Consider the following 13,970-nt stretch of genomic DNA (forward strand, 5'->3'; position numbering starts at 1 on the left):
AGTTTTTGTCCCATACAAATCTGTTAAATAATAGAAAAGTACTGAAAGCTTACTTACCTTTTTTTTTTTTTTTTTTTTGTAATTTTGATCAATTTTGATCAAAGTAAATCTTTTCAACTGTCAAAATTCTCTTTCTTAGATAGCTGAGATTTTATTTTTATTTTTTTGTGTGTAAATTGTTGTTGCAGCAGAGATCCCATGATCCTATAATAGAATTAATTGAAATGGTAAATAAATAACTAAAGGGGTGGCGACACAAAGCTCAGTGGTTATAGCACTGTTACCTCACAGCAAGAAGGTCGCTGATCCGAGTTTCGGCTGGATCAGTTGACATGTCTGGTGTGGAGTATGCATGTTCTACCAGTGTTTGTGTGGGTGCTGTGCTGGCAATTAAATCCACAACCTTCAGATTACAAATCCAATTCTTTAATCGTTAGGTCTATGAAACTACTGAATGCAACTGTGTGCAACTGAATCTGTTTGTATGTCTCAAAATATATATCTATAAAATAAATATGTATATGTAAAATAATTTTTATACTTACAAGCATCAAATAGAACAAATCAAACATGTTTAGTTGTGAACATTCCAGGTGAACAGTATTTAGCAGTAAATTAGTTCCTTTTTGCAACAGCTAGGAAACAGCTAAGGTTGCTAAATGGGTCATTTTTAACATTTCTTTTAAACTTGATATACAAAAACTATACTAAACAGAAGTATTTGTACAAGTTTAAAACAATATATTTGGTGAAAACCTGTAATTGTAAACCACAAAATGCATTTAACTTCAATTCAATTCAGCTTTATTTGTATAGAGCTTTTACAATGTAGATTGTGTCAAAGCAGCTTCACATAAATGGTCATAGTAACTAGAACAGTGTGGTTCAGGTTTTAGTGTTTAAGTTCAGTTCAGTTCAGTTTAGCTCAGTTCAGTGTAATTTAATCATTACTGAGAGTTCAAACACTGAAAAGCAAATTCATCGATGCGTAGCTCTACCAATCCTGAACCATGCGAGGCAGTGGCGACAGCGGAGAGGGAAAAAAACTTCACCTGATGGGAGTGAAAAAAAAAAACCTTGAGAGAACCAGACTCAGTTGGGCATGACCATTTTAATTTCTTACTTAGATTTAAACTTAAACGTAAAGATTCTGCAAAAAAATTATAATAAATGCTCAGCCATGATAGAAATAACATAGGAAAACACTGTGATTTTTCATCCATTCTGTCCATTAAAAGGTATATTGACAGTGGTATTGATTTATATTCAAAAAGAGAAATAAATAAATAAATAAATAAAAACAATACAAGTCTTTGAGCGTGATGAAGATAAAATCTTGCAAAAATACAGAAAAAAAATTAATGTAGTCAAGTCACTTTAGACCCATGTTGTGCATCAAAGGGTTAACATAGTGATTTTTACATCACCTCATAATTCAGTTTCTCATGAAATCTTACAAATCAAATTTTCTCTGGTATTTGATGTGTCCACCTCCTTCAAGACATTATTACAGATGCTGAAATGTGTTTAGTCATGTCAAAGAGCATACTTACTGAGGATTTGTCTAAACACTTGCAAATATTAGAAAACAGATAAACGATAGCTAAACTGTGTTGATCTGAAATCCTAATTAGACATTTTGAAACGCACTGCGCAGCAACTCTCTACAGCAAACCCCAAAGGAGAAAATACATTGCACACATACACAAGCACAGTCAGCACACAGGAAAATAAGCAGGAGATTCAAAATTGAAAGTTGCACAGATATCTTTATTTGGTGAATAGTTGTACTGTATATAGGGATACAGATGGACAACTTGCACTTATTTTCATTATTTTTGGGAATGTCCTGCACTTTATTGTTTTTTGTCTCAGCTGGCTCATAATATCTCATTTTAGTTAGGAAAAGATGTACAGTAGAACTGACTCCAGTGTGCTTTTTAAAAAAATAATTTTTATCCTAAATAAAAACTTGTCACTCTCCACGCAACTTGACACTTAATCATAGCCACCTTCACAGCTGCTAATGAAATTTTGTTCTGCCACTGGATTCCTTGTATAAGTAGACACCAATGCGTTCTATCTTTGCCTTTTAATATTGTCAAATATTTAGTTTCTGCCTTCTAATATACAGCTTTTCTGTTTGTACATACATTTTGTATCTCATGATGTAATAGTTATTTATTTGTACTTTTTTAACTTCGACTCTTTTTTTTAACATTATTCGTGTTTTAATTTCTGTCATTATAGAATAAGTCTCTCTGGGTGGGGGGGTGGCGTTTTACGATCTAGTCTTGTGTTGTATTCTCTCTATATTAAACAAAACTGCAATAATAATAACAATTGTTCACAAAAGACGGTGTAAATATATTTTCCAAACAGTGAATTTAGTCTGATTTTGTGTTGATGTTAAAGAAACCAGTACAGCACTGAGTGGATCATATGCACTAGTCTATATAGACCACAAAAAGGATCGGACCTATTTGAATTATAAGAGGACATACAGTGAGTCACACTAAATATTACTACTAAAGACTGTGCCACTCATGAGTCTGATAAGCTTCAGCTCTGACTGGTACGACTGTTAAATAAATTGAATGCCATTGGCTGTATTTTAAAAAGTGGGAGGAGCTACTCCTGTGTCCTCCCTTCTCCTCCCGTTTCAGTTGGATTACGTCAAACTTTGAATAAGATCAAACTACTAACTTACAATAAAGTAAAACAACACAATTCTTGAGATTTATTAATTGTTTTATGTTCAGCAATTCTGTTAACTTATTGTTTGGAACACTGCATTTTTACAGTGTCTACACTGGTACAAACTGAGCTTGGGCCCTTCAGATTTTAGCTTTAGCCCTATTTAAACGCACATGATCAACCTAATTGAGTCTTTTAAGATTGTTTGAAACCTACAAGCAAGTTTGAGTTTGACACCCCTGGTATACGTGTTGCCAGTGTTTTTTGATTCATTGATTCATTTTTTTTTTTCCCTTGATTAATCTGGGGTCACCACAGTGGAATGAACCGCCAACTTATCAAGCATATGCTTTACACAGCGGATGACCTTCCAGCTGCAACCAATCACTGGGAAACATCCATACACACTCATTCACACACATACACGGACAAATTTAGCTTACCCAATTCCCCTATGTCTTTGGATTTGTGGGGAAAACCGGAGCACACCAAGAAAACCTGAATACATGCAAAGTCCACACAGAAATGCCAACTGGCCCTGTCAAGGCTCGAACCAGCGACCTTCTTGCTGCGAGGCGACAGTGCTACCCACTACGTTATTATGTTATAATGTTATTTTCTACTACAACTCCACCAAAAGTTACCTTCTTTCAACCTTCTGATTAGTCTCTTTTCTGTTTCAGCTACATCTATGACCCCTCGGTTCCTGTAGATGTTCCTGGCCGAAAGCGGGATCCCACCAGCAGCTCTCTTTATCAGTCTCACAGATTCCCCGAAGAGGCAGACCATGTCCAGAAGAAGCAGGGCTTCCACAACCTTGGATACAGCACCCACCCCAGCCCAACCAAACTCGACATTGACAACAACCACATCAACCGGCTCCATGCCAATATTCCAGGCGAGCAGATCCGGTCAACCCCAGCAGAGGGAGACCCGAGACTTTACATCCTCCAGCCAGGAGACAAGGGGACGCAGGTAAAAGCCGTTTCTAGCATCTGCGTCGATCCACCAATACAGAACGAGTCTATGCTTGGAACAGAACCAGGCAAGCGAGAAGAGAGGTTTCGGGACTCTGGGCTGGGCGGCGGAGGGATAACAGACGGAACAGAGGGTTCAGATGGGTATCCTTACGGACAAGAGGAAGAAGATGAGGATGGGAAAAGCAAACTGGCCAGGACTCCGGACACTGCCGATGAGGAAAGTGTGCTGTCTGTGGACATTCACACCAGCAGTACAAGCCTCTCCTCAGCGGACACAAAACTCATGATAGAGGACAGAGAAGAGCAAGAGTCATCCATTTTGACAAGAGGGCAAGAGAAAGAGCTTGACTGTGTGAGCATCACAGAATCAATGGTGGCTGAAGCTTTGGCCGCACTGGACGCAGCAACAGCGGGAGAAGATTCTGAATGATGACCAGGTGACACTTCTTAAAGGGAACACTGGGTGTAAAGACTTGTGTGCTTTAATATAATGTAAATGCTGCCTCTTTATGAAATATGTAGACAAAAAAAAAACAAAAAAAAAAACATGACACATTTATGGTATTTAAAAAAAAAGAAAACACACATGCACTTTGGACCATAGGTGATTATGTAATTTTTGTTTATGCAATCTGCTTGCTCACCCTACACCAGGGGGGTCGCTAGACCCCATTAACTGGGGCCCCAGTAAAAATGGCCAGTGCCCAAGTAAATTTGAGATATGATTTACTTCATATGCAAGTGTAATAATTAAGAGTGGTAATTCTAGAATAAAGACATTATTCTCTATGTGCAACTGAATCAATGCTGATGAAAGCAATGTAGTTTAATCAAATAGCAAATTGAGCATGTGCGCAGAAAAAAAAATAAAAATCTGCGTGCACATGCACCACTCCTGCTTGACGCTGACGTGGTCCCGGTCCAGTTGTAAACAGAAAAATAGCCACGTCCCTCATACGTTGTAAAACCAGCATAGCAGTCTTTTATGCTGAGGTGTCGGCACGCAGTGAGTTTTGCAAGTCAACAAAACAAACTTTAACTAATATGATGGTAATGGCTTATTTAGAGTAAGCATGGCTCCTGATTATATTTTTTGTATGAAGCAAAAATGAGGCATGATGAGTCAGAGAGGTAAGACTTGATAAACCTAATTCTCGACCATGAGTTGGGTCTAATACAACACACAACAGCTCATTCTTTAAAACGTATATATTTTTAATTTTATTGAATTGTCTATAGAATTTCATTCTAATAAATGAATATTCATGCAAAAGATTTCTTAAATTATCTTAGCATCACTCCAGTTGTCATTTGGATTGTTATATATTTTTTATTTTTATTTTATTTTCAACACATTTCTAAACATAATAAGTTTAATAACTCATCTCAAATGACTGATTTATTTTATCTTTGCTATGATGACACTAAATTATATTTTACTAGATATTTTTTCAAGACACTTCTATACAGTTTAAAGTGACATTTAAAGGCTTAACTAGGTTAATTAGGTTAAATAGGCAGGTTAGGGTAATTAGGCAAGTTATTGTTTAATAATGGTTTGTTCTGTTGACTATCGAAAAAAAAATAGCTTAAAGAAACCAATAATTTTGTCTCTAAAATGTTTTTTTTTTAAAAAATAAAATGAAAATAAAACTTTCTCCAGAGAAAAAAAAAATATTATCACACATGCTGTGAAAATTTACCTGCCTTATTATCCATTGTTTGGGAAATAAAAATAAAAATTAAAAAAATAAAAGGAGGGCAAATAATTCTGACTGTGTGTGTGTGTGTGGAAATTTTCACATTATGTCTGTTATTTTTTTTTTAAAGGCCATTTTAAGGACAAAATTATTAGTCCCCTTGGGCTATTATACAATAACTTGCCTAATTACCCTAGCCTGCCTAGTTAATCTATCTAAACTAGTTAAGCCTTTTAAAAATCACATTAAGCTGTATAGAAGTGTCTTGAAAAACATCTAGTAAAATTATGTACTGTCATCATGGCAAAGATAAAATAAATCGGTTATTTCTAAACATTATAGTTTTAAAAACTAATTTTTTAATATGTTGAAAACATCTCTCTGTTCCACAGAAATTGGGGGAAAAATAAACGGGGCTATTTTATATAAGCAATTAAGTTAACATAAACAATTTGTGTTAAGATAACATGAAGGTATTGTCTGGAACCCTGCAATTTTTTAAAAGTGTACTCTGCAAGTAATGCTGTTTTTACTCAGAGTTTTTCTCTTGTTATCTAAAATTTCTTAAATCAAGAAGCATTTTTCTAGACAAGCAAACAAAATTATTTTGTTTTCAGAATTAATGTCAAAATAAATGAATTTTAAATAAAGTTTTGCCTTAAAAAAAAGCTAAATACTCCTATTTTAAATCTTAAACAAGATTATTTTGCTAAATGGCAATAATAGCAGCTATTGTCCAAAATACATGTGAATTTCTTTTTTAATTACTGTAAACATGTCGTGTGTGTGTTTTTTTTTTTTTTCTCTACATGTTACAAAGAGGCTTCATTGACATTGTAGTGCGTCACACAAGTCTTGATACCCAGGGATCTCTTTAATGGAATATTTCCATGTACACTCTTTTGCTTGCCCTCAACATTTGAATACAGCCAAATAATTGTGCTCATAAAACGAGAAGCTTCCCTACAGCCTGTTTGTAGGTGCTTTTATTCCGAATGGAAATAATCAAATGAAGACTTAATAACAGGAACTAGTGCTTGTTTACACACAAAAACTGGCCACTTACGAGACTTACTTGAGCACTTGAAGGTCATCAGAGTCATGGAAAAACTCCATTTTTAGACCAAACAGAGGGAACTGTTGCAGGATTATCCTCAGTGCTTTTGTGTACACAGAATAATAATGAAATAAGCTCTGTTTCTTATCCACAGATATTTTTTCTGCTCCACAACTTGATGAAAGAACTACTTTTTTTTTTTTCCCTGGTAGCGTCTGTGTGGAGGCGCTTCAATCAAAGCACTATGTAATTATTTTCATACATTTTCTATACAAGAGGTGGTGAAGATCTAATAAGCCAGTATGTTGGTGTGGGGTTACTTCTGTGCCTATTGTACTTTCAAAAACCATACGTGATTATCAGACTGCTTAATACAATCTAGCTCATTCATCTTAGACTCTGATCAATATGCTATTTCTCACTGTTACACTGTGAATACATCTTGGATATCTTAGAGCTGTATGCCGGTGTGCTTTATATGTGCATTTAAATGTACAGGAAGAAGTGTAAGGAGATTTCGGGTGAATCTCGTAAAATCATATTTCAAACTTAAAAAAAGGAAATGAATTGCCTGATAAAAAGTCTTTAATTCCTTGGGCTCGCCGCAGAATGAACTGCAAACTACTCCAGCATATGTTTTACACAGTAGATGCCCTTCTAGCTGCAACCCAGTACTGGGAAATATCCACTAATTTACACACGCATACTCTACGGCCAATTTAGTTAGTTAATTCCATGGATTCCGCTACATTCATTCTTCCATGGCAGGGTACCACACCAAAATTCATTCAGCCACGGCTACTAGCTTCTCAATGAAAACATTTAGTCATTATTTTTTTAACAGCAGGTTATAATCGCAGCAAAATGTATTAAAGTATGTGAATTATAACAGAGCAAATGTTTTTGTAACCATAGTAGTGCTATTTGCTTAATACATGCTGACTGACTAGTGCGTAATGCATGAGGCCAGCAAACAAGATGTAGCTTTCAGTTAAGAAGAACACCGTTTCCATTATTATACTTTATAGACAAAGGTCTGTGGTTCTGCATATAATGACTTTATCTTGCTGGAGTTTATAGCCGTTTCACTTTACTTCAGAACGTATTAATGCTGCTCTGTAGGTCTATTGGAGACATTCATGAATATTTCTAGCCAATTTAATATATGTTGGAGACATACTCGTTACATAAATGCACTAAATTGCACTTCTGCACCGTTTATTTGAGAGTGTGCAAGAAGTTTTGACCACGAACAGAATAAATTGGTGTGCAAGCAAAGAGATTTGTATGTTCGTATTACATAAATGCCATCTCGACATAATACTGCACTCACGAGATTTGTCATTAAAATAACGCCATAGGTAGTTGGAAGATCTGTGCAAAAGGCCTGCCACCACAGCTGGAAAAAATCCTAGAGGAAACACTGAATTCACCAATAGCGCATGTCTGATCCAGCCGAGGCTTGAACCAGCCACCTCCTTGCTGTGAGGCGACAGTGCTAACCACTGAGCCACTGTGCCACCCCAAAAAGGAAATTATATAATTATTATTTAATGCCTAGTTTAAATGATTATTCGGTAACACTTTATAATAACTACACACTATAAATAATTTATTAAGCATTAGCAAATAGTGAATTCATTATCTATTAAGCATTAACTCTACATTAATAAACGTTAGTAAACAGTTTATAACTGCAGCTACAAATGCTGTATTCTTGACTTATAACCACATTTAAAATGTGCTTAATAATTGTATTTTCATACTTAGTAAATGGTTAATTTTTCATTACTAAATTAAATATCGCATTATTTACAAACCAATTGTATTTAAGAGTAGTTGAGGGTTTTTAGGATCATTCAGGAATATATGCCTGAATAATAAGATATATAAGCGTTAATTTCAATAGTTTATTAATCATTTACTAACTCATTCTGAATGATCCTAAAAACCCTCAACTACTCTTGAATACAACTGGTTTGTAAATAATGCGATACTTAATTTAGTAATGAAAAATTAATAATTTACTAAGTATATAAATACAATTATTAAGCACACTATAAATATGGTTATAAGTCAAGAATACAGCATTTGTATCTGCAGTTATAAACTGCTTACTAATGTTTATTAATGTAGAGTTAATGCTTAACAGATAATGAATTCACTATTTGCTAATGCTTAATAAATGATTTAAAGTGTGTAGTTATTATAAAGTGTTACCGATTATTCTTAATGATTTGGTAAATATTGTATTATTTAAAATGTGCTAGCATACAATATAACACAATAATTAATAATAATAATACAATCAGAACAGTGAAAATAATGTGACAATGAGTGTGCAATAAATCTTAATGCTACATTATTTATGCCAAGTACTTTCCTATTCTTCTTTTTTTATTTTGAAATCTGATGCATTCATGATTCACCCTTGTATATTTATGTTCTTGGTACGCTGTGGATCATTAGGGTTGAAAAAAAAAAATAGCATGTTGAGGAACTGGGCCAGTGATGGTAGTTCTATACAAGTCCTTGTTAACTATCAGAGGCCTGACGAAAAGAAGTGTGCTATGAACACTAATTGCTCTCTGTCCTTTCTGCTGCACATATTCCACACAGACATTAGTGAAGGAATGTTTTTCAAAAGATTATCTGGCTGTTTCTCAATTTTAAGGATGCAAAGAAATGAACTCGCGCTCTTCTTGAGACCGGTTCTGCCAAGTTACCTCAGAAGAACTAACTCGGGAGCAAGAACGGAGAATGTGTTCTCTGAAAAATGAGATGCTGAATTCTTCCTGATGGTCACATGACCTTCACACATTTTTAATGGCAAACAATTTAAACATTACAGCGTTAATATAACGATTAATTGTTTTTCCCCCTTTTTCACAATATCTACCATGCATTAGGACATTACATATGTATTCGTTGCACAATACAAATAAATATTAATATGAAATTCAGCAAATAAACACCCTTAAGTGTTTATGCCTTTATAATATTGTTTACTTTCACCGTCTCATTTAGGGAAACTCCAGAGATAAATAAGTTATTTCTCGGAACTTCAATAATAAATCTATAAATAAATGCTGGGTTTCCCACTTCTTTTTTCAGCCGCAATGTCTTCTGGGACTTCTTGAGTGAGTTTTGCTCTCAATTCTGCATCAATTTATCCTCTATTAAGAACACATCCGGGAACTTTTAAAAACCATACGTGATTATCAGACTGCTTAATACAATCTAGCTCCGTTCTTGCGGTCTTGAATTTTGGATTTGAACTTTAGCAGTTGATGATGTTACATGAGGACGCTGAACACTGAAGAACGCATATTGAAAAACAGCCTCTAAATATACAGTATAACCCCCACATACTAGATTTCTGTTTGCGTGGTACCATTTCGAGGTCCTTGTTTTTTTTGTTTTCTAAATGAAGGTCATTGAGTATTTCCTATGTTTTGCCAAGTATGCATTGGTTGAGCTTTGTGTTGGTCAAAAATCATTTCTTTTATTCCTGTTAATGAGTAAATGTTATCGACAGGAACTGATTTTCTAATGACATTATGACTTCCTTGAATGATTTGAATCCAGCGGATGTTCACAGTGAATACACTATTCTATTCTTTCTGCCTTCACCAGAGGACAGAATTGTCACATGAACCAGGGGGAAATAAAAGCAATGTGCTTGATCATAAGACTTTTGATGTAATCTTTTGACATTTTTGTCTTGTGGGTAAACATGCCATGGGGGCTTCTTACATAAGAAAAATTATAACCCCCTCCAGTCTGCACAGGACAGTAAGACGTGTCCTGAAGATGAGTGTACATTTCTGCGTGTGTGTGTGTACATGGCTGCTGCATGAATAACATCAATACCTAAATTAATTGTTTGTTGGATTAGGGTTAGGGAATCCTAATCCACACAGTTTCTTACACTATTAATTTCCTCTTCACTACCTGAAGACACTATCTTGTCGCCTATCCAAGATAATAACTTGACTTCTAGTTAATCATTTGGTTTCAGAAGTGGCTTATATGAAAGGCAAATGCCTCTAGGTGATGCTTATTTTACCAAAATAAAATATGATCATGCCTTAATTTTGAATGATTTCATTAGGAGAGTAGGGTCTGACTTTTGCTTAGACAAAAGTTTCATCACTGAACAGAAATAATGTCCAGTAAAGAATGTAAAGTCATGCAGCAGTGGAAACAATGAATATTGTGTCTGACTCACATGAGCTTGGATGACTGCATCCATACATCTCTCCATTGACTCAAATCACTTATTAATAGTCATCTGGAATGGCAAAGAAAGCATTCTTGCAGGACTCCCAGAGCTCATCAAGTTTCTTTGGATTCATCTTCAATGCCTCCTCCATCTTACTTCCGACATGCTCAATAATGTTTATATCTGGTGACTGGGCTGGCCAATCCTGGAGCACCTTGACCTTCTTTGCTTTCAGGAGTTTTGATGGGGAGGCTGAAGTAAGGAGCGCTATCCTGCTGAAGTATTTGCCCTCTCCTGTGGTTTGTAATGTAATGGGCAGCACAAATGTCTTGTTACCTCAAGCTGTTGATGTTGCCATCCACTCTGCTGATCTCTCACACTCCACATACTGAATGTAACCCCAAACCATGATTTTTTTCCTTCTCTAAACTTGACTGATTTCTGTGAGAATCTTGGCTCCCTGTTGGTTCCAGTAGGTCTTCTGCAGCATTTGTGATGATTGAGATGCAGTTCAACAGATGGTAAATGGGAATAATCTACTTTCTGCCACTTTTCCAAATGATCAACCAAGTCAAGTTATTATTTGTTGCACTTACAAATAAGATCCACAACAAGACTTTTGTCAGGTATTGTAGAATGTACAGTAGCACACTATATGCATCACTTCGCCAGTGATTTACTGTAAATCAGTAACAGCAAAAATACTGTACTTACATTTACAGCACCATTTATCTTGCTGTGTATGTGTTTATAGAATTGTATCCATATATTTACTGTAAAATATACAGTGATTTCCATGATGCAACTTTAAAATACAGTAGCATACTGCATAACTGTTCTGCAGTAAAACACAGTTCATATTACATTTAAAAAAATTGTCTATGCAGGAGTAAAATATAATCTGTGGTCAACCTGATGATGTTATTTACTCTTCAACATAAATTGACAAAACCCTTGCAAACGTGAATTGTAGCTTTATTTTCTAAAACTTGCAACTATTAGTACTTTAAAAATTATTGTTTATAACTCAATAACTGTACATAACTGTTTTAGAGAGAAAAAAAAAATCCAATTATTGTTCCGTACATTTAGTATTTGTTTGACTCAAAAAAAAAAAAAAAAAAAAACTCTTATGAACCCCACAGGAGAATCTTGAGGGAAATCTTGGTGAATTAGCCTGTGTTTTGATAGTATATTATGCACAGTTCTTTTGTGCTCAAAATACAAATCCTCGTGACAAAAGTCAAATGTTTTGAGATGATTCATCGAAAAATTACAACTCTGTCGTCATGTTCTGACCCGTCACTTCTTGTAGCCATTAGCTATGTTTCTATACAAAGATGCAAATTAGGTTTATGCACAAAACTGGAATACAGCATAAAGCCTTAGCAAAATTGTCACTTCCTGATTAACTGGCAACAGACATCAAAATATAATAAATACTTTGCACCTTGGAAGATGACAAAATGCCATGGATTTGCAGTGGCTTTTCTTTCTGTTTGACAGGAAAGAATTGAATACACTTCACTGGTCAAGGATACACTCAATACTTGTTTCTATGAAGTAATAATACTGAACCACTTTGAAAACTGACTTTGGTTAAGGGATTTTAGAATGTCCATTAATACCATTTCAATGCAGCCATTTTTCCTGAACTTCCTGATTAAATGAGTAAATCTTTATTTTTGGCTGAACTCTTTAGACAAGGATGGTTTGGAAACTTTAAATGTATGAAAGGCTAAGAATAAGCCAGTCTTGACATGGGTACACTCTCAGAAATAAAGGTACAAAACCTGGCACTGGGGTGGTGCCTTTTCTGCCTTAAATGTGCACATTGGTACCAAGCAACCTCCCACTCTTCCTCAGGAAGCCAATACGGAAGTAACTAAAACTGCAATTCATAGACTCACCTTTGGGGGCTGGTTCCAGGAAATCCAGATAATTTCTGACTTATGTTAAATTGGCTAATTTTACAGCTGATAAAAACATTTACACCCTGGTACAAAAGATGGCTTTGGTTCATATAGCTAATATTACCCTTCATGACAACTGTGCGTTCATGACAACTCATCCGTTTCCCTTATATTAGGTTATTTTAAGCCTTCAGGTCTCGCTGGTCACCGTCACTTCACTTTAGCCGATTCTGGCTGATTAGATTCGCTACTGAACTTGGCTTATTCATTGTATTTTTGTTTTGTGGCTTTACACAATCAGTTGCCTTTTGGAATTATTTCCTACAATTATCAGATGATATGGCATGCTGTTTGCACTTAATTGTGCTCACAAACCATTCACGTGGCCTCCATTTTCCAGGTGAGTGAAATTATACGCTTAAATACCATTGCTTTAAATGTATTTATTTTATTTAAGATGCTTTATCATTTATATTTTTATTTAGAACTTGAATGCACTTCAGGATTTGACAGATTTATCAGCTTTAGGCTCTTGAACAGTCTGAAGTGTTATGCCTGGATTGCATCAATATTCTTGCACTTACTAACACAGACTATAACTAAAGTATTTGGAAGTCATTTGCATTTTCCTCCAGTAGAAAAACGTCATAAGAACATTGTTTAGTGGCTCAATGTATTTCAACAGTGTTTTAAAAGACTAAACACTTTATTGAAATAGTACATTTACTTTATCTAATATATGGATGACTTATAAGTTAAATGCCAGAAAAAAATGAAGCGCTTCTGTAAGTCTGTTTTATCTAAAGCTCAATCTTTTACCCTGTTTATTGATAACTCCCCAGTCAATTTCTCAGCTCACGTGAAAAGTCTTGAGGTTATACTGGATGTACCTCTCATTTAGTTCTCAAATTAGTAATATCTCATGTTCTGCCTTTTTTTCATTTGCGTAACATTGCAAGACTTCGCCCTTCACTATCTCAACAAAGTACTGAAGTGCTTATTCATGCTTTGGTTACATCACGGATTGATTACTGTTATTCACATTTTTCTGACATTCCTGATAAACAACTAGTTAGTTCAGAATTCAGCGGCTAGGATAGTTACCTGCTCTTGTACTTCTGATCACATAACTCCAATTCTCTTTCACCTTCACTGGCTCCCTGTTCACTATCGTATACAATACAACATCCTCCTCTCAACATACAAAGCTCTTAGGAACCTGGCCCCCCACTATCTTTCTGATGTTCTTCATTTGTACACTCCTTCACGCTCACTTGGATCATCTTCTGCTAAACTGTTATCTGTCCCACACTTTAAGATGAAGTAATTTGGTGGCAGGGCTTTTAGCTGTACAGAACCAAAGTTTTTTGCACATTCACCAGATGGACTCTATTTCCA

General features: G+C 35.2%; 1 protein-coding gene across 1 annotated transcript in view; it reads left to right on the top strand.

The window, feature by feature from the left end:
* Positions 1-10,126, top strand: part of zgc:194930 — a 42,429-nt gene extending 32,303 nt beyond the window's left edge. Inside the window, 3 exon segments of the mRNA NM_001130770.4 lie at positions 3,381-5,416; positions 5,478-5,731; positions 5,795-10,126. Coding sequence (NP_001124242.2) covers positions 3,381-4,107 — 727 coding nt within the window. The 3' untranslated portion in view covers positions 4,108-5,416; positions 5,478-5,731; positions 5,795-10,126.
* The last annotated feature ends 3,844 nt before the right edge of the window (positions 10,127-13,970 follow it).

This window comes from Danio rerio, chromosome 7, assembly GCF_052040795.2.
Source record: "Danio rerio strain M-AB ecotype USA chromosome 7, GRCz13ab, whole genome shotgun sequence".
NCBI lineage: Eukaryota > Metazoa > Chordata > Actinopteri > Cypriniformes > Danionidae > Danio > Danio rerio.